Below are 21085 nucleotides of genomic sequence, written 5' to 3'. Positions count from 1 at the left end.
CACACCGTAAACATGGTTTGCAAGCTACAATAGCTGGCTATAGATGGGCGTGATGGCTTAATAAGCCATGTTGGAGATAGTCTGCGAGCAAAGACATCTATGTTGTGAGAATCCTAGGGGTTCATGGACACAGGATTAAACCCTAGGATTCTTAAATTTCCACCTGAGATACAATATTTGCAGAATTGGCATTAGCAAGCCCATGAGAATGATAGAACTATAACCACATTTTCCTAACCATAATAACCCATTAAACCTGGTTAGTTTGAATCCAGTTAGCACCTTTTGGGGATGCCTCATCCTATGCAACTCATCGGGTTGCTCTATGGGTTAATGTCCTGCACACACTTAGGTAGGTAACGGTAAAGGTTCCCCTCGCACATATGTGCTAGTCGTTCCCGACTCTAGGGGGCGATGCTCATCTCCGTTTCAAAGCCGAAGAGCCAGCGCTGTCCGAAGACATCTCCGTGGTCATGTGGCCGGCATGACTCAACGCCAAAGGCGCACGGAACGCTGTTACCTTCCCACCAAAGGGGGTCCCTATTTTTTCTACTTGCATTTTTTACCTGCTTTTGAACTGCTTGGTTGGCAGAAGCTGAGACAAGTCACGGGAGCTCACCCCATTAGGCGGCACCAGGGATTCGAACTGCCAAACTGCTGACCTTTCGATTGACAAGCTCAGCGTCTTAGCCACTGAGCCACCGCGTCCAATTGATTCAATCATGAAGTGACTAACCGGGAAGTTAACACAATTCCTGGACTCCCCTCCATAGGCTTTGTTACAACTCCAACTTAGCTTGCATTCAAAACTTTTTGAAACGGGATGTTCAAGAGATGTCAGCTTGAAAAGAAAAGAAAAAAAAAGGCCCCGTCAGAGGGTAAACCTCCAGGGATTTCCAGAGAATGACTAAGGAGAACAAGCGTTCCCCTTATCTTTCTGGAACACGCATGGAGGTTTATCAACTCAACTTCTGCTGCTGTTTGCTCTACCAGCCAGTTGTCCTTCACGTCTCATTCCAGAGGGACGCGACGTACAGAGAGGTAAGTCCTCAATTTATAAGTCCTTATAAGTGGTTTTCTTTCACTTATACAGCAATTTTGGCCATCGGGTCAAATGAGTGGTCTACCTTGACCATTTGAGGAGATCATCTGGAGATCTTCAGCCTGTTAGATAGACAAGTATTTTTCCGACTCTGTGTGTCTTTCATTTAAGAGATGCCCAGTACTTGAACGTTGCATCTTTCCATGGTAGGCTTTGATCAAGCCATTAATATACATCGCTCATATAGAACATAGAATAACAGAGTTGGACCTTGGAGGTCTTATTTATTTATTTATTTATTTATTTATTATTTATTTTATTGGATTTCTATACCACCCTACTCCCGAAGGACTCAGGGCGGTGAACAGCCACAGAATAAAATACATAAATACAAAAATTTAAAATAGAATAAAAACGAATTAAATAATTTGACTGAGACAAATTTAAAATACCCCATAATTTAAAAACAAATTAAAATTTACATTTAAAAAGGGGAGAAGATTTAGGCCAGGCCAGCTTGATGAAATAAGAAAGTCTTGAGCGCGCGACGGAAGGTGCGCAGATCTGGGATCCTCCGTATCTCCGGGGGGAGCTCGTTCCAGATCCTAGGTGCCCCCACAGAGAAGGCTCTCCCCCTTGGGGCCACCAGTCGACATTGTTTGGCCGACGGCACCCGGAGGAGCCCCTCTCTATGGGAGTGTACTGGCCAGTGGGAGGTTATTGGTGGTAGCAGGCGGTCCTGTAGATAACCAGGTCCTAAGCGATGGAGCGCTTTAAAGATGATAACCAGAACCTTGAAGCGCACCCGGAAGACCACCGGGAGCCAGTACAGCTCGCGCAGGAGAGGTGTTACATGGGAACTCCACGTCGCTCCCATAACCACCCACGCGGCCGCACTCTGCACCACTTGGAGCCTCCGAGTGCACCTCAAGGGGAGCCCCATGTAGAGAGCGTTACAATAGTCCAGACGAGACAGTCTTCTAGTCCAACTTGAGCAGGAGACCCTATACCACTTCAGACAAATGGTTGTCCAATTTCTTCTTGCAAATCTCCAGTGTTGGAACATCCAACAACTTTTGGAGGCAAGTCATTCCGCTGGTTAATTGTTCTCACTGTCAGGAAATTCCTCCTTATTTTTAGGTTTCTTCTCTCCTTGGTTGGTTTCCATCCGTTGCTTCTTGTCCTGCCTTTCAAGTGCTTTGGAGAATAGCTTGACCTCCCTCTTCCCTGTGGCAGCCCCTCAAATATTGGAAGCCTTCTCTCATGTCACCCCTAGTCTTTCTCTTTGTTGGATTGTGTTTGTTAGACATTGTTAGACTATGATCTAGCAACTCTAATCTAAACCAATTGTCTCATCTAACTCAATTCAAATTATCTTGAGGAAGAGCATTTCGTTCAAACTTCAATTTTATACCTTACAAGAATTGTATTATTATTGGAGAAGTAATAGTATTATTAAGTCTCGATTTAATTAAGATCCATTGTCTGCAGTGGCCTCCAGTGATGGAGCATCCACAACTTCTGAAGGCAAGCCATTGTAGGCGCCCCAAGGATGGACAATCTTTTGATGTTCTATCTAACATTTTTTTTTTACACCTGTTCTAGGATGCAGAAGTTGGGAGAAAGTTTATAGTTCTGGAGTTTTTTTAAAACTATGTTTATCTCTAGTTAATGATTTCCGAATTGAAACTAATTGAAATTGAATTGAAACTACATTGAATTGAATTGATTTCTGTGCCTTTCAGAGTCGAAGATGAGTCTCGTCGGCTTCCTCTTCATCTTCACCTTGCTCCCTCTTGTCGCCCCAGACTGTCCCCGCCCTTGCCGTTGTGCCGCCAACATCGTCGACTGCATGTCGACCGATCTCACGGACGACAGGATCCCGCTCTCCTTCTCATCCTCGACAAACAAGCTTTATCTCAACAACAACTATTTGACCTTCATCCCCAAAGGTCTCTTCGACAACCTGCACAACCTCCAGGCTGTTTACCTACGGGGCAATCCTTGGGAATGTACCTGTAACATCCTCTACCTCCGCTCCTGGCTACAATGGCAAGAGAATCGGACTCTGTATCGTGATGTGGTGTGTTCCACTCCTGCCCATCTTCAAGGTCGGATTATCACTTACCTGTCTGAAGATGAGATCATCTCTACCTGCCAGTCCTGGTATTGCGGTGTGGCTCTGGTGGCCCAGATCTGCCTCTTTGTGTTCATCCTGGTGCAGGCCATCTTGTTGTTTCTGGTGGTCTTCTACATTTGCAGATTCCAGCGGATAGCCAAGGAAGCCAGGAGGTCAATGGTGGAGTTTTATGAGAATATAGATCCATGGGAAAGCGCTCGTAAGAACAGTATTGACTGATGGTCCGTGGAGATTCTCAACCATCCAGGTCATGGTTGTCCCAAAGGTGTTTTTCAAAAGACAACTGAACTTCCTTAGTTTTTTTTTTCCCCCTTGTGAAGACCTTTTGCTTTTCATCCAAGAAGCTGTTGTGATCTAGGCTTCCTGAGTCATTAAAACACATGAGTAGTCCCCAAAACCTCTTTTATTGCCACAGCTGTGAATTACGTTCATTCACAGCTGAGTCCCAATTAGCTGCAAAAAGTCCTTCGGGGAGAAGTCCTTCGGGATAATCACCCACCTTTATCTCCCTTGGCACGCTTCCAAAGACCAACTTGACAAAGCCACACGGAGTCCAAAATCAAACAGAGATGCCGACTGGGAACAGAATTAACAACATTGCTTCCCTGCAAAGAGCCCACGTGCCTATGCTCCTCTTTTAAGCCTTTATGGGACGGGACAATAATCTCCAGGCTTTACTCCTGAGTTTTCCCTTTTGTTTTAAATGTTCTTGCCTTCTGGCAGCTCTGCGCATGCGCGCACTAAGAACAGGCCCCTCCTGTTCCTCTGCCTCTCTGATGTCCGACTCTGGAGGCTCCAGAGTCCGTGCATAACTCCCAGATGGCGCTGACCCCATCTCTGCCTCTGACTCAGAGCCCTCATCTGAGCCTTTCTCAGCCTCCAGGACTGGCCCATGTTCCTCCCCAGCCTCCTCACTGTCTGACTCCGCTGCCAGCTCCGCCAGCTGATGGCGGACCACAACAGAAGCTTCTTCAGTTCCAGGAAGCTGCTTCTTCAACTGAAGAAGCTTCTGGGATGAGAAGCGAAAGGTCTTCAAGGAAACAAACTAAGAAAATCCAGCTGCCTTTTGAAAAAAGCACTTTTGGGGACAGTATCAACTGATCGTCACACAGGAATAGCTTTTTTCCCAAATGCCTTATTTCCTTGGAGAACCTTGGGAGTTCTAGGCAGAATTTGGAAGATGCTTGCCTTTTTTTAAAAAGAAGAAGAAGAAGAAGAAGAAGAAGAAGAAGAAGAAGAAGAAGAAGAAGAAGAAGAAGAAGAAGAAGAAGAAGAAGAAGAAGAAGAAGAAGAAGAAGAAGAAGCTTCTACGCAGAACATTTGGGATGGATAAACATAATTGTGGAATGACAACATGGAAAAAAGCTGCCATTTGCTGGATCCTCATTTGGTACTTAAACTCTGTAGAGTCTTCCTAAAATTGGGGGAAAAATGGTTTGGGGCTGGTGATTGAGCCCCCCCCCCTCATGTCTGATGCCCCCTATATTATGTACAGATAGTCCTTGACTTACAACCATTCATTTAGTGGCCATTCGAAGTTACGACGACACTGAAAAAAAAGTAATTGACAACCAGTTTTCACAGTTACCCAATGGAACAGAAGTTGCCTTCGGAAGTTGTGGGAGCTTCATCCCTGGAAGGTTTCAAGAAGAGACTGGACTGCCATCTGTCTGAAACAGTGTAGGGTCTGCTTGGGCGGGGGGTTCGACTAGATGACCTACAAAGGTCCCCTCCAACTCTGTTAATCTGTATCTGTATGTAATCAAACCATTTGGGCGTTTGGCTCGTGGCCTCCAGTTAGGACAGCTGCAGCATCCCGGGGTCAAAATTTGAGACCTTCTCAGCCATCTTCTGGCAAGCAAAGTCAGTGGGGGAAGCCCTGTTCTCTTACTGACTGCATGATTCACTTAATAACTGTAGTAATTCATTTAACGACTGTCTTGCCTAACGGCAGAAATTCTAGTTCCAATTGTAATTGTAAGTTAAGGACTGCCTGTATAATCTTTCCGTGTTTATTTTTACTCTGTTAAATGCCACGTGGTAACTTGTTGCTTTTTAAAAAACTTCAACGTATTAATACGGTCCTTCTTCCCCTCCAATCTGGATTAGCTTCGGTTTATTAAACCTTAATTTTAATCTCAAGTTATTAAAATGCAGTTATTAAACCTCTCTCTGTCTCTCTATAAAAGTCTCTCTGTCTTTGTCTCTCTCTCTCTCTGTCTCTGTCTCTCTGTCTCTCTCTGTCTGTCTGTCTCTTTCTCTGTCTTTGTCTCTGTCTCTCTGTCTTTGTCTCTGTCTCTCTGTCTCTGTCTCTCTCGCTCTCTGTCTATGTCTCTCTCTGTGCCTCTGTCTCTCTCTCTCTCTCTGTCTGTCTCTCTCTCTGTGACTCTGTCTCTGTCTCTCTCTCTCTCTCTCTCTCTGTCTCTCTCTCTGTGACTCTGTCTCTGTCTGTCTGTCTATCTGTCTCTTTCTCTGTCTCTGTCTCTGTCTCTGTCTCTCTGTCTTTGTCTCTGTCTCTCTGTCTGTGTCTCTCTCGCTCTCTGTCTATCTCTCTCTCTGTGACTCTGTCTCTGTCTCTCTCTCTCTCTGTCTCTCTGTATGTCTCTCTGTATGTCTCTCTCTGTCTCTCTCTGTCTCTGTCTCTATCTCTCTCTGTCTCTCTCCCCCTTTTTCAATGTATGTCAATTTGATTTTTTAAAAAAATCTTTTTAAAATCTCAGTTCCAGAAAAGTATTTTCTCTGTCCCCAGAAGGGGGCGCTCAAACCCCATTACACTTTCTTTTCCAAACATTTTCATTTTTTTCATTTTATTAGCAAATTGTTGTCTTCCTTGCCAGGACAAATGCTAACTTCTTTCTCTCTCTCTATCATAGCCGGAGAAAAAAAAAGATTTTATTTCAGACACAACGGCTCTGTTATAGAACCTGCCGACATTGATTTTGTACAAAAAAAACAGTCTGCAGAAAAGGTGGCATTTTCTTGGTTGTTTTTCCCCCATCTTTCTCAAGATAATTTTTGTATTTTAGTAATACAAATAATGTATAAAAAAACAACGGTCTGCAGACAGCCGAGAAAAATTATAAAACGTCTCTAGTCCATTCATGAATACAATAGAACAACTATCCCAGGGCACAATATTATACTTTTTTCATTTAAGAAAATAAAATATATCCTGTATATATATATATATATATATATATATATATATATATATATATATATATATATATATATATATATATATATATATATATATATATATATATATATATATATATATATATATATATATATATATATATATACATATTTACATACATACATACATACATACATACATACATACATACATACATATAAAATATATCCTGTTATAATATATAGCCTGTAATATATCCATAGTAGAAATAAGGAACTCTCACTCCCTAGTACCTTTGACTCAGTGGTGAAATCCAATTTTTTTTTACTACCGGTTCTGTGGGCGTGGCTTGGGCATGGTGCGGCTTGGTGGGCGTGGCTTGGTGGGCATGGCAGGGGAAGGATACTGCAAATTCTTCATTCCCACCCCACTCCAGGGGAAGGATACTGCAAAATCCCCATTCCCACCCCACTCCAGGGGAAGGATATTGCAAATCTCCATTCCCACCCCACTCCAGGGAAAGGATACTGCAAAATCTCCATTTCCACCCAGGGGAAGGATACTGCAAAATCTCCATTCCCTCCCCACTCCAGGGGGAGGATATGCAAAATCTCCATTCCCACCCCACTCCAGGGGAAGGATACTGCAAAATCCTCATTCCCACCCCACTCCAGGGGAAGGATACTGCAAAATCCCCATTCCCTCCCCACTCCAGGGGAAGGGTACTGCAAAATCTCCATTCCCTCCCCACTCCAGGGGGAGGATACTGCAAAATCTCCATTCCCTCCCCACTCCAGGGGGAGGATATGCAAAATCTCCATTCCCACCCCACTCCAGGGGAAGGATACTGCAAAATCTCCATTCCCACCCAACTCCAGGGGAAGGATATTTCAAAATCTCCATTCCCACTCCACTCCGGGGCCAGCCGGAGGTAGTATTTGCCGGTTCTCCAAACTACTCAAAATTTCCGCTACCGGTTCTCCAGAACCTGTCACAACCTGCTGGATTTTACCCCTGTTTGTGGGACAAAATTAAGCCAGAGTAATGGATGGAGAGAAACCAAATGATAAGTCTCGGCTACTCAGATAGGTTTCTCTACCCCCCCTTTTTTTCCCCTTCTGGTGCCACTTTATGCTATGCTCTTGACTTTGATAAATAGGCTTCTGAATAAAACGTTAATCTAACTAGAGGTGGGGGTGGCTGGACCAGGCCTCTGCCCCCTCCCCACTTCTGTCCCGGCCTCCTGCTGACCTCCTTTCAGCACTAAGGGAGAAAACATAGCAATTTTGTGCGTCCCTACAGAAAGCTTGCTCCTTTTGATTAATGGGAGAAAGGTTCAGTTCTATTCTGGGGCATTTTTTTCCCCGACAGCAGAAAAATAAGCAGAGAGTCACCAAATGTGACCCACAGAAGATGGGGAAATCGGAGAGGAGGGTGAAGGAACTAAATTTACAGGAGACCCACCCCTCCCACCCAAAGAGGTAAAAAGTGTATATGCCAAGCTCATGTGCCCAAACAGCCAAAGGTTGTGTTGCAAATTTTCTTGAACTAGAACCTAGAAAATAGAACAGAGACCCTTGGAGGTCTTCTAGTCCAACCCCCTACTCACGCTGGACATCCTGTTGTGAGGTTCCAACAAGTGGTGAAATCCATTTTTTTTTTACTACTGGTTCTGTGGGCGTGGATTGGTGGGCGTGGCAGGGGAAGGCTACTGTAAAAATCTCCATTCCCTCCCCACTCCTGGTGGAAGGATACTGCAAAATCTCCATTCCTACCCCACTTCAGGGGAAGGATACTGCAAAATCTCCATTCCCACCCCACTTCAGGGGAAGGATACTGCAAAATCTCCATTCCCACCCCACTTCAGGGGAAGGATATTGCAAAATCTCCATTCCCACCCCACTCTGGGGCCAGCCAGAGGTGGTATTTGCTGGTTCTCCGAACTGCTCAAAATTTCCGCTACCGGTTCTCCAGAACCTGTCAGAACCTGCCGGATTTCACCCCTGCTCCAACTCCCTTAATGACAAGAGTGAGGACATGGTTGTCCCCACACACCTCACTGGTTCATAGCGAACCAGGGATCCCACAATGATCAGATAATTAAATCCCCTTCTGGGCATTTGCTCTCTTGTTGCTAAGTATCAATGAATAATTTCTAAATATTCCCATAATTCTCCCTCTTTAGGAGTCTGTCTCCAAATTGGGTCTGGAATGAACCCAATTGCAAATGTTGCTATACAGAAAGAAAAAGAAAGAAAAGAGAAAGAAAGAAAGAAAGAAAGAAAGAAAGAAAAAGAGAGGAAGAGGGAGGGAGGGAGGGAGGAAGGAAGGGAAGGGAAGGAAGGAAAGAAGGAAGGAAGGAAGGAAGGAAGGTAGGTAGGAAGGAAGGAAGGAAGGAAGGAAGGAAGGAAGGAAGGAAGGAAGGACTCAAAGTCTACCCACAAATTTGCTGATCTACCTCGCTGAAACCTATCTTAGGAACGTCTGTGGAAAGCTACAAGAGAAATGCATTGAATGACTTTCCAACAGGAAATAACACGGGCATCTCAATCGCACCGGGCATTTCTGTCTTCCTTTAGTTCCAAGTTGAAACTCGGTTGAGTTGTTGAGTTTGTCAGCCCGAGCGAGCCACGGATGACATGCCTGGAGGACCTGCCTGTTGTGGGATTGACAACAGCTTTTGTTCCCCTGTGACGGATGACTCTTGGGCTGAAGACCTGGCCATTGTCTGCTCAACTTGCGTCCTCCTCTTGGGCGATAGCCATCTCTTCATGGGCTATTCAGTCCCTGTAGAAAAAGTGACTAGTTCTTTTTCTGAGTATACATCCAGTCTATTGTCTTGGCAAGAGGAATTTTTGGGTGCTAGGTCAATCCGGTGACGGCCGGCCATTGTTGGCCTCTGTTTACCTGATGACTGCGGGGCCTTCTCTTCTTATCTGCCTAAGGAAGCAAGAAGCCACGTCTCTTTCTTTGTCAAATAATAGGCCCGCGCCGGCCTGTGTGGAAAACGTCCGTGTAATTACAATTCTACAGCTCTTCGGGCATTTATCTTGTACATCAACGATCCATCAGCGTCTACCAAACCTCACATTGTTTTCTGTAGTTAGCTAGGCAAACGCCGAGCACATTTGCAGGACATTCCAACTGTGTGTGCAAGAGGGAAAAGAAAAGAGACGGAGACAATACAAGTCTTTTTCTCTCCCCCCCCCCAATGATTCTTCTTCCTCTATTGCTTCTTTTCACCCATCCACTCCCTTTGTTACAAGCTGTTTTAGCTCCGGCTCTCAGCTTTGGGTTGAAACAAATGAAGATTGGCCCAACGTTTTGATCAATAGAAGAGGAAGTTCACGAAAGGGTTGGCCGGGGGACATTCTCTGTCATTACAGCCTCTTGCTTGGGCCTCCTTATTTGAAGACTTTTATCCACTTCGAGCCAAGTGGATTAATTATTTATTTATTTATTTATTTATTTATTTATTTATTTATTTATTTATTATATTTCTATACCGCCTTTCTCCCGTAGGACTCAAGGCGGTGTACAGTCAAGAAAAATATAGACACACAAACATCATAAAATTGCTAATTAAAATTATTACTTAGTTTGGTCAATTAAATAAAACCCAGAATTAGATAACATTTAAAAAATCATTCACATGTTCGTATGTTTAGCCCCGCCTGTTGGAACATCAGGGTCTTGAGAGCACGGCGGAAAGCACGGAGATCAGGGATATTCCGTATCTCCGGGGGCAGTTCATTCCAAAGGGTTGGAGCCCCCACAGAGAAGGCCCTCCCCCTGGGAGTCGCCAGTCGACATAATTTGACTGACGGTACCCTGAGTAGTCCCTCCCTGTGAGAACGAACTGGTTGGTGGGAGGCTATTGGTGGCAAAAGACGGTCTCGTAGGTACCCAGGTCCTAAGCCATGGAGCACTTTAAAGGTGATAACTAACACCTTGAATCGCACCCGGAAGACCACCGGGAGCCAGTGAAGCTCGCGTAGGAGAGGTGTTACATGGGCGTAACGAGCTGTGCCCATAATCACCCGTGCGGCTACATTCTGGACCAGTTGGAGCCTCCGGGTGCTTTTCAAGGGGAGCCCCATGTAGAGAGCATTACAATAGTCCATACGGGAGATAACTAGGGCATGAGTGACCGTGCGCAAGGATTATATGGAACCTACATCCTAAACCCTCCAACGTTTACAATTAGACGAATATAATTTAAATTAAAAGTACAGTCCTTTTCGGCATTGTGAGAAAAACAATCGGATATCAACAGAAGAGAGTATTTGTAGCTCAGGGTTGAATTGTGGGGTCCCTGGTGCTCTCTGAGCTTGGCTGTTTTCTCGTAGATGTTTCATGATCCAACTAGGTAACATCATCAGTGCTAGTAGTGAGTGGGGTTTGCAAATGTCTACGAGAAAACAGCCAAGCTCAGAGAGCACCAAGGACCCCACAATCCTCCTCTCCACACACCCGACTCCCTTCTAGCACTGATGATGTTACCTAGTTGGGTAATGGAATGTCTGCAAGAAAACAACCAAGTTCATAGCGAACCAGGGATCCCACAATGATCAGATAATTAAATCCCCTTCTGGACATTTGCTCTCTTGTTGCTAAGTATCAATGAATAATTTCTAAATATTCCCATAATTCTCCCTCTTTAGGAATCTGTCTCCAAATTGGGTCTGGAATGAACTCACTTGCAAATGTTGCTATACAGAAAGAAAAAGAAAGAAAAGAAAAAGAAAGAAAGAAAGAAAAAGAGAGGAAGAGGGAGGGAGGGAGGGAGGAAGGAAGGAAAGAAGGAAGGAAGGAAAGAAGGAAGGAAGGAAGGAAGGAAGGAAAAGAACAAGAGGGAAGGAAGGAAGGAAAAAAGAAAAAAGAAAGGAAGGAAGGAAGGAAGGAAAAAAAGAAGAAAGAAAGAAAAAGAAAAGAAGAAAGAAAGAAAAAGAAAATGGGAGGGAGGAAGGAAAAGAGATAAAGAGGGAAGGAAGGAAGGAAGGAAGGAAGGAAGGAAGGAAGGAAGGAAGGAAGAAAGAAAGAAAGAAAGAAAGAAAGAAAGAAAGAAAGAAAGAAAGAAAGAAAGAAAGAAAGAAAGAAAAAGGAAGAGCAGAGTCCTCAGTTCACCCTAAATCTGACTTTGTTGAAGCAGCCATGGATACTTTCATGAAATATCTTGGCAATAGCATAAACCTGGTTTGTACTGCCTTTTCCTGAGATACTTCTCAGTATCTTCCCAAATCGTCCTGTACCGTGCTAACCTACTGATCTCCCATCCAAGTGCTAACCAGGCCCAAGCCTACTTAGCTTCCAAAGCCTTCAGGACCTCAGCCAGGTGCCACCAATTGCCAGATAACGATGAAGAACTTCAAAGTAAATTCAGTGAGGGAAGCAATTAAAGCATCAGTATAGAAACTCCCAGCTTTTCTAGAGTAGAACTGCTGTTTGTTTTCTTCTTTCCTGATAATTGGTTTCCCAAAATTTAGGAAGCATAAAAAGATAGCAGAATAAGCAAAGAATGAAACATATTTAGACATTTTTAGACTTGGCATTAGAGACTAATAGGTTTCACCTGTATCAGAAGTGAATTCTCCATTTTAAACTTTACCTCAAAAGCTGTTGTAGCTGGCTCTGACTGCTAGCAAGGTAGGATATTGGTTTTTTTTCCTATTAAAATGTTTATAATTCCTTTTGGAACACAAGTCTTTATTTCTCTGGCTTTAATGGAACATATTTAGACATTTTTAGAGTTGGCATTAGAGACTAATAGGTTTCACCTGTATCAGAAGTGAATTCTCCATTTTAAACTTTACCTCAATATTGAAGCTGTTGTTGCTGGCTCCGATTGCTAACAAGGTAGGATATTATTTTTTTCCCTATTAAAATGTTTACAATTCCTTTTGGAACACAAGTCTTTATTTCTCTGGCTTTAGAAGAGCTGTATTATGGAAGACATTCATTCTCTGTCGTTCTGCGTTTTAAAACAATTTGTTGACTAAAAAGTGTGTTCTCACATTGTCAATCCTAGTTAATCGCACTGCTACAGTGTTTTAGGATAGTGGTTTTATGACAACAATTTGTCATAATAAATTGTCATAATAAACAATTTACAACGGCCCACGCCACCCTTTGTAAAGTATTTGTTTTGGTAAAGTTGCTTTTTGGTTCTAAAATGTTGCTTGTTTAAAAGGTAAACCGTTTGAAGGCTTGCACATTATAAGTAAATAAATAGTTGCTCTATTTGTGGGTGTAAGTTGCAGAGTTTTGATTATGACTTTGTTGAAGCACCTGTTTCAAAATGTGGATGGTTGAAAAATACTTGACAATTGCTCTTGTGTGGCTAAAGAAGAAAGTACTTTTATTCTCGTAGACGATTCGCGTATTCTGCATTTTATTCTGTTTTAGATTCTATGTTCTATTCAACTCCCAAGTCCCATCATTCTTCATGCTTATAAAAAAAATGCTAAGAATTGTTGTTGAGTTATAGATTGCCTGCTTCTGTGGCTAACTTTGATTTTTTTAAAAAAAAAATTCACTTTTTTATTATGTTAAAAATCTGGAAGTCCTTTGGCTCTTAAATTCTACCTTAAAGTTTTATTGGGTGGCCAGTGGTGAGATTCAAATGTTTTCCACTCAGTCCCAGTGGGACAAATCAATAATGGGGAGAAGCTATTAACAGAGCAAGGGTTCAAAATGTTTTTAAAATACAGTAAAATTAGAATTCATGTCTGACCAATAGCTAAATTGTTCTTTTTTGTAGTCAGCAGAGGGCACTATTGTCTTAACAGAAAACCCTTTCTTTCTTTCTTTCTTTCTTTCTTTCTTTCTTTCTTTCTTTCTTTCTTTCTTTCTTTCTTTCTTTCTTTCTTTTTTCTTTCTTTCTTTCTTTCTCGTTCCTCCCTCCCTCCCTCCCTTTTTCCTCCCTCCCTCCCTGCCTGCCTGCCTACCTTCCTTCCTGCCTGCCTTCCTTCCTGCCTGCCTTCTTTCCTGTCTTCCATCCTCCTCCTCTTCCTCCCTCCCTCCTTCCTTCCTTCCTTCTTTCTTTCTTTCTTTCTTTCTTTCTTTCTTTCTTTCTTTCTTTCTTTCTTTCTTTCTTTCTTTCTTTCTCTTTCATTCTTTCTTTCTTTCTCCTTCCTTCCCTCCCTCCCTTTTCCCTCCCTCCCTCCCTGCCTGCGTTCCTTCCTGCCTTCCTTCCTGTCTTCCCTCCTCCTCCTCTTCTTCCTCCCTCCCTCCCTCCCTTCTTTCTTTCTTTTCCTTCCTTCCTTCCTTCCTTCCTTCCTTCCTTCCTTCCTTCCTTCCTTCCCTCACTCACTCACTCACTCACTCACTCCTTCTTTCTCTCTTCCCTCTCTGTTATTCTGTTATTCTCTTTATATCTCTCTCTGTGTCTGTCTCTCTCTTCCCTTCCCTTGGTTGACTTGGGCTTGACACGTGTGGGGAGGGGGAAACCTAACTATTACAGCCTCTAAATCACAGCTTGTGGCTTATGCAAGAGCCTAGCTGTTGTGACTTTTCCATCAAACACATTTAAATCCAATAATGCGTTTGCATAGTGTGCAAAGAAACAGGCCCCATATCCACCAGCAACACAGAAGGAAAATGGTGATATGAATTCTTGATATTAGCACACGGAGGCCAATGGATAATTTCAAATCGGACCATTTGGGCCGTTTCAAGTTTTTCTGGAATTACTGTTCATTCTCGGTGCATCTATGTGCATAAAGGGACACGGTGGCTCAGTGGCTAAGACGCTGAGCTTGTCAATCGAAAGGTCGGCAGTTCAGCGGTTCAAATCCCCAGTGTCGCATAACGGGGGGAGCTCCCGTGACTTGTCCCAGCTTCTGCCAACCTAGCAGTTCGAAAGCACGTAAAAAATGCAAGTAGAAAAATAGGGACCACCTTTAGTGGGAACAGTGTTCTGTGTGCCTTTGGCGTTGAGTCATGCCGGCCACATGACCACGGAGACATCTTCAGACAGCGCTGGCTCTTCGGCTTTGAAACGGAGATGAGCACCGCCCCCTAGAGTCAGGAACGACTAGCACCTATGTGCAAGGGGAACCTTTACCTTTACCTTATGTGCATAAAAGGGTAGCAAGTGAGACTTATCTCTTCGCTAGTGAACTTCAATGATTTTCAGTGACCTTGAGTACCTATCAGTAGACAGATATATACAAGTTCCGTCTTGTCCTGTTTTCCCCCAAAATAAGACCTCCCCTGATAATAAGCCCAATCGGGCTTTTGAGCGCATGGCAATAAGGCCAAGCGCTTATTTCAGGGTTCAAAAAATATAAGACAGGGTCTTATTTTTGGGGAAACACGGTAGTGATTACCTTTTACTGTATTTGCTTGCTTTATTTTTTCTTGCAATTTAAAACATGAAAGGAAGGAACCTATTGAGTTGTTATTCCTGACAGGTCCCCTAGTTTGTGTGTTTAACACATTTCCAAATGACTCTTTCACGCAATTGGTGTAATTCCTGCCAACTCGTGACTGATACCAGTAATCCTCAACTTACAACCATTTGTTTAGCGGTAGTTCAAAGTTACAGCGACACAGAAAAAAGTGCCTTAGAATCGTTTTTCACACTTAGTGACCGTTGCAGCCTCTCCATGGACAAGGGAATAAAATTTAGACACTTGGCAACTGACTCATATTTATGACAGTTGCCATGTCCTAGGGGTCATGCGATCCCATTTTGCGACCTTCTAACAAGCAAAGTCCATGGGGAAGCCAGATTCACTTAACAACCTTGTCACTCACTTAACAACTTCGGTGATGCCATTAACAACTGTAGCAAGAAAGTTCATAAAATAGGGCAAAACTCACTTAACTCTCTCGCTTAGCAACATAAATGCTGGGCTTAATTGTGGTCATAAGTCAAGGACTATCTGCATGAGTGGCCGCCATTTTGAATTTCCCACAATGCTACCGGTGTAATATTGGTCTAGAACCGTGATGGCAAACCTATGACACGCGTGCCAGAGGTGGCACGCAGAGCCCTCTCTATGGGCACGTGCGCCATTGCCAGCTGCTCTACACAGGCGCCGGAGCGCCAGAAAACAGCCTGAAAATGGCCTGAAAAACTGCCAAAAACCAGGCTGTTTTTCAGGCCGTTTTCGGGCAGTTTTCAGGCCGTTTTCCAGGCCATTTTTAGGCTGTTTTCTGGGCCATTTTTTCAGGCTGTTTTTAGGCCGGTTTTTGGGGCCTTTTTCAGGCCGTTTTCCAGGCCATTTTTAGGCTGTTTTCTGGGCCATTTTTTCAGGCTGTTTTTAGGCTGGTTTTTGGGGCCTTTTTCAGGCTGATTTCCAGGCCATTTTTAGGCCGTTTTTCTGGGCCATTTTTTCAGGCTGTTTTTAGGCCGTTTTTTGGGCCTTTTTCAGGCTGTTTTCCAGGCCATTTTAGGCCATTTTCTGGGCCATTTTTTCAGGCTGTTTTTAGGCCGTTTTTGGGGGCTGTTTTCAGGCTGTTTTCCAGGCCATTTTAGGCCGTTTTCTGGGCCATTTTTTCAGGCTGTTTTCAGGCCATTTTTTGGGCCTTTTTCAGGGCCATTTTTGGCCTGAAAAACGGCCTGAAAAGGCCCCAAATTCGGCCCGAAAAATGGCCTGAAAACAGCCCAAAAATGGGCAAAAAACAGGTATGCTCGTGCCGGCCAGCGTGACATGTACATGCGTTCCGGTTTGGGCACTCGGTGTCAAAAAGGTTCACCATCACTGGTCTAGAAACACTGTGGGAAATTTAACATGGCAGCTCAGACACAACAGATTGAGTGTGTCTGTCCCTGAGCTGGAGACTGTGCTGCAGAATTGTGACTCCGGTAGTTGTTGAAAAGTATTGGGCGTTGAGGGTGGGCCTAGCCAGGGCTAAATATTTTCCAAATAGCCGAGCTTCTCAGAGTTCAGTGACAAATCGTACCAATGTGTGTTTGATGGAGGAACATGAGTCCTTCTTGGAAATCCGAGATGTTACCCAATAAAGTAGACAGTCAGTGGGAAAGCACTTGTTATGATCGGTTTCCCACCAGCTTCTCAAGTACACCACCCTGATTTCTTAATTTCTGAGGGAAAAACACGGCGACCTCCTCCTTTTATCACCCGTTCTCTGAAGGCAACTATTCTCAGAAGTTTGACGTAGCCTTTCGTGGTCCAGATGTTCTAGAGACCTCCCAGCATGGTGGAAAATTGTCCTTTAATGGGACCACTTGAGGGAGTAAAAGACATGAGATGGGCAGCCGCCCTGTGTGGAAAACATAGAATAAGCCTGAAATGGTGGTCGAGGAGTGAATTTCGTTGAGATACGTGGCATCGGTCAGGTGCCGTTTTCTTTCCTTCGTGTGAGGGCTGATTGTTTTCAAACTTGTTTTGAGGTTCACCATCAGTGAGACATGAAAGTACTGCCCTCTCGTATTATTTTATTTATTTTATTTTATTTTATTAAATTTCTATACCGCCCTTCTCCCGAAGGACTCAGGGTGGTGAACAGCCAGAAGATAAAACACAGAAATACAAAATTTAAAATAAATTAAAACAAATTAAATAATTTAGGCTGAATTTTAAAATACCCCATAATTAAACAGATTAAAATTTATGTTTAAAATTTAAATTTAATAGAGGAGATGATTTAGGTCAGGCCAGCTTGATGAAATAAAAACGTTTACCAGTTTACGGTTTCCAAAAATCTCCACTTAGATATTTTGGGGGAAATCAATTAGTACGGCACAGAAACTTTTCTATGGGTACAACTATTAAGTTTTCATCAGACTCCATAGCAAATGTGGGTTTGCTTCGGGCACCCCGTCTATTCTGGATTTTCTGGATAAAAACATTTTGTTCTGGAAAAATAGCGGGGTGCAGGGGTTCGGGAGAACCTCTAGCTAAGATTCTGTGAAGTTCGGAGAACCCCCAAATCCCACTCCTGACTGGCCCCGCCCACCTGCCCCACCCCTCCCAGGAATCCCCACGCATCTTGTTTTGGATGCAGGTAAGTGCAGGACACTCGTGGAGGCTCCGGGAGGATGAAAAATGGGTCTACCGGAAGTTCCCATTTCTGGTCTCCAGAGGGCTTCCGGAGCCTGGGGAGGCCATTTTCGCCCTCCCGGAGGCTCAAGGAAAGCCTTCGGAGCCCGGAGAGGGCAAAAACGACCCCGCCATGGTGCTGACTAGGCCACGCCCACCATGGCCACGCCCACCCAGCAACCAGGCAGAGAACCCCTTGCTAAAATTTTTGAAGCCCACCCCCGGGTGCAGGCAACTATCATTCAAATCTTCTAGGGATGTTTCTGGGATCTTTACGAAGGTCCCGAGACAATTTCTAAAATAAAGATACCTCTGAAGGTCGCCATTTTGTTTTGCATCTGCCCAGAATCCCATTTTATTTACTTTCCATTATTTATTCAGCGTATGATGAGAACATGACAGAAGAAAAGTAAACACATACATACAATCCACGTTATTTTATACAAAATGTCTATGGGGCTATGGCAGTGGGCTCATAACTGGAGAACCAATTCAGGTATTCCATTGATCGTCTCTGGTGTGGCTTCATGCAGATCTTCGAAGGAGCCAGAGAATGCACATTATGGGCAATATCCCACAATATGTTTAATAGTTTGCCTATCAGCACCACAATTGCAACAAGGGGAATCTGCCCAGCCACACCGATAACGAGCAGAGGCATTACTTCCAGGATCACACCGAATTCTGTTCAATTTTGTCCAGACAAAGCGAGGCAGCTCAAAACCAGGTTTGGTAGAGGGATCACTAATTAACTTAACTTTATTGTCATTGCAGCTCCTACAACGAAATTAAATATCTCAGGGGTTGCCACAAAGAACAGGGAGTCAAGCCAGAGGTGAAATGTAAAATTTGGTTCTGTGGGCGTGGCTTGGTGGGGGGGGTTAATGTGACTGGGTGGGCGTGGCCAACTTTTTTTTTTTTTACTTTACTTTTCAAAGCATTTTTTCTGCAAATGCAAAAAAAATGCTTTGAAAAGCCTCTGCCGATCAGGCAACACAGCTGGGATTGTCAGAGCCTTTTCAAAGCATTTTTTAAACCACCTCTTCCTCTGAAGAGGTTGCAGAAAAAAATGCTTTAAAAGTCTCTCTGATGATCAGGCAACTCAGCTGGGATCGTCAGAGAAACTTTTAAAGCATTTTTTTTCTGCAACCTCTTCAGCGGAAGAGATGGTTAAAAAAAATGCTTTGAAAGGGCTCTGACGATCCTAGCTGTGTTGCCTGATCGGCAGAGGCTTTTCAAAGCATTTTTATAACCACCTCTTCAGCAGAAAAGGTTGCAGAAAAAAATGCTTTGAAAAGCCTCTGACGATCCCAGCTAAGCCGCACGATCATCAGAGGCTTTTTTTTTTACTTTTAAAAGCATTTTTTTGGGGAAGGAGTTGTAGAAAAAATGCTTTTAAAAGTAAAAAAAAAGCCTCTGATGATCGTGCAGCTCACCTGAGCATGGTGGGGGGGGGGGTGCAGGGATTTTTGCTACCGGTTCTCCGAACCACCCGCCGCCATCGCTACCGGATCGGGTGATCTGGTCCAAACCGGGAGTATTTCACCCCTGAGTCAAGCTATTCTCCAAAGCACCTGAGGGCAGGACAAGAAGCAATGGGTAGAAACTAATCAAGGAGAGAAGCAACTTAGAACTAAGGAGGAATTTCCTGACAGTGAGAACAATTAATCATTGGAACAACTTGCCTCCAGAAGTTGTGGCTGCTCCAACACTGGAAGTTTTTAAGAAGAGGTTGGATAATCATTTGTCTGAAGTGGTGTAGGGTTTCCTGCCTAAGCAGGGGGTTGGACTAGAAGACCTCCAAGGTCCCTTCCAACTCGGTTATTCTATATTCTAAATGCCATCTTCAGTGTACATTACACATAAAAAAAACTATAAAAATAAAACAAAAACACACATCCTTCACATTCTATACAACTGAATTAAAACCTCCTGATGTTGCATTAATATTGCACGATAACTGTACTAGAATCCAATATAGTTACTGCTGTGGGGTAGAAGCTGTTTTTCAGCCTATTTCTCCTTGGCTTTTTTTAATCCTGTACCGTCTGCCAGATGGTAATAGTTCAAAAAAAAAAAGAAAAGAAAAAAAAGAAAAAAAAAGGGGGTGCCTAGGATGAGATGGATTAAAAGGGACCTTGGACAATTCCACTCTCCAGGAAATCTGAAATTCCTGAGTTTGAATTGAAACTTCCTCCCCATTAAAAGGATCTTTTCAAGGAAGTCAATCTTGATCTAAGAAAAGGGATCAAGGGGTCAAGCTATTTTCCAAGGCACCTGAAGGCCAGACAAAGAATAATGGATGGAAACTGACCAAGGAGAGATTCAACCTGGACATAAGGAGAAATTTTCTGACAGTGAGAACCATCAACCGATGGAACAGAAGTTGCCTTCGGAGGTTGTGGGAGCTTCATCACTGGAGGCTTTCAAGAAGAGACTGGACTGCCATCTGTCAGAAATGGTGTAGGGTCTCCTGCTTGAGGGGGGGGTTGGACTAGATGACCTATAAGGTCCCTTCCAACTCTGTTAATCTGTTAATCGGCTGGAGGCCGCCTTCTGCTGTAGGAACATTTTCCCCTCCAAGCTATTCTCGATCAAAGAAGATAGCCTTACAAGCCTTTTCCTAACAGCCCTGCAGCCTCAGCTGACATGTAACTGAAACCTTTCTACCTTCACCCACTCCTCGGACCCTCGCCAAAATAGCTTTACCTTCTGTGGAATCACAAGCTGGCTCAAGGTCATCAGGAAAGGTCAAAGAGCACTCCATCATTTCAAACGCCAAAGGTTATCTCGACTTCAACGCAAAACAAAAACAAGGGGCCCAATATTTCCCCCCCCCTCTGTGGATTTTTGAAACCCTGCGGAATGTCAAGTGGTGGTGGTGGAGGGAAACTTTTAAAAATGAGGGTGTTTTGGAGAGAAAAGCAAGGAGGATTGGAAGGATGGGGTGTCTCCTCAAAGAACATGCCTTTGGGGAGGGGGACCGCTGAACTTAAGGTTTTAAGACACCTTCGGGTGTTCAAAAGAGAGAGAGAGAAGATGGGGAGCGAAAAAAATATATTAGAATTTACCTCAGCAGGAAGAATGTCCAAAGCTGTTTGAGGAAGGGATTATAGACAGTCCTTGACTTACGAACCCACAATGGAGCCCAAAATTTCCATTGCTAAGCGAGCCGGTGGTCAAGTGAGTTTTGCCCCATTTTGCAACTTTTCTTGCCGTAGACGTTAAGTGAACCATTGCAGTTGTTGAGTTAGTAACACAGTTGTTAAGTGAATCTGGCTTCCCCAAAGAGGATTACATGACTTTGTGACACTGCAAACCGTCATAAATTGGAGCCGGTGGCCAATTATCTGAATTTTTATCACGTGACCACAGAGATGCTACAATGGTCGGAGGTGTGAAAAGTGGCCATAAGTCGCTTTTGTCATTGCCGTTGTAACCTCAAATGGCCACTAAACAAATAGTTGTAGGACCACAACTATATTTGGCTCCATGATTTGAGCCTGTCTACCCAAAACCTGGTCCTGAATTCATTAAGAAAAGCCAAACTGTTAAAACTGTTAAATTGCTAAACTGTTAAAGAGATTGGACTGCCATTTGTCAGAAATGGAGTAGGGTCTCCTGCTTGGGCGGCGGAGTGGGGGGGTGGGGGTTGGACTAGATGACCTACAAGGTCCCTTCCAACTCTTATTAATCTAATCTAATCTAAAACCTGCAAATCAGAGGATTTTTTTTTTAAAAAAGGAGAGAGA

The 21085-nt window shown here is 43.7% G+C and overlaps 1 protein-coding gene across 1 annotated transcript; it reads left to right on the top strand.

The window, feature by feature from the left end:
• The first annotated feature begins 991 nt into the window (after positions 1-991).
• Positions 992-5324, top strand: GP1BB (glycoprotein Ib platelet subunit beta). Its single transcript, XM_070951224.1, has 2 exons — positions 992-1041; positions 2788-5324. The coding sequence occupies exon 2, from the start codon at positions 2796-2798 to the stop codon at positions 3399-3401; it is 606 nt and encodes a 201-aa protein (XP_070807325.1). The 5' UTR covers positions 992-1041; positions 2788-2795; the 3' UTR covers positions 3402-5324.
• The last annotated feature ends 15761 nt before the right edge of the window (positions 5325-21085 follow it).

The sequence above is a fragment of the Pituophis catenifer genome, unplaced genomic scaffold, assembly GCF_029215685.1.
Source record: "Pituophis catenifer annectens isolate HBS135680 unplaced genomic scaffold, rPitCat1.0.hap2 SCAF_10, whole genome shotgun sequence".
Lineage (NCBI taxonomy): Eukaryota > Metazoa > Chordata > Lepidosauria > Squamata > Colubridae > Pituophis > Pituophis catenifer.
The sequence above is the reverse complement of the archived record's forward strand: the minus strand, read 5'-3'. Positions and strand labels throughout refer to the sequence as shown.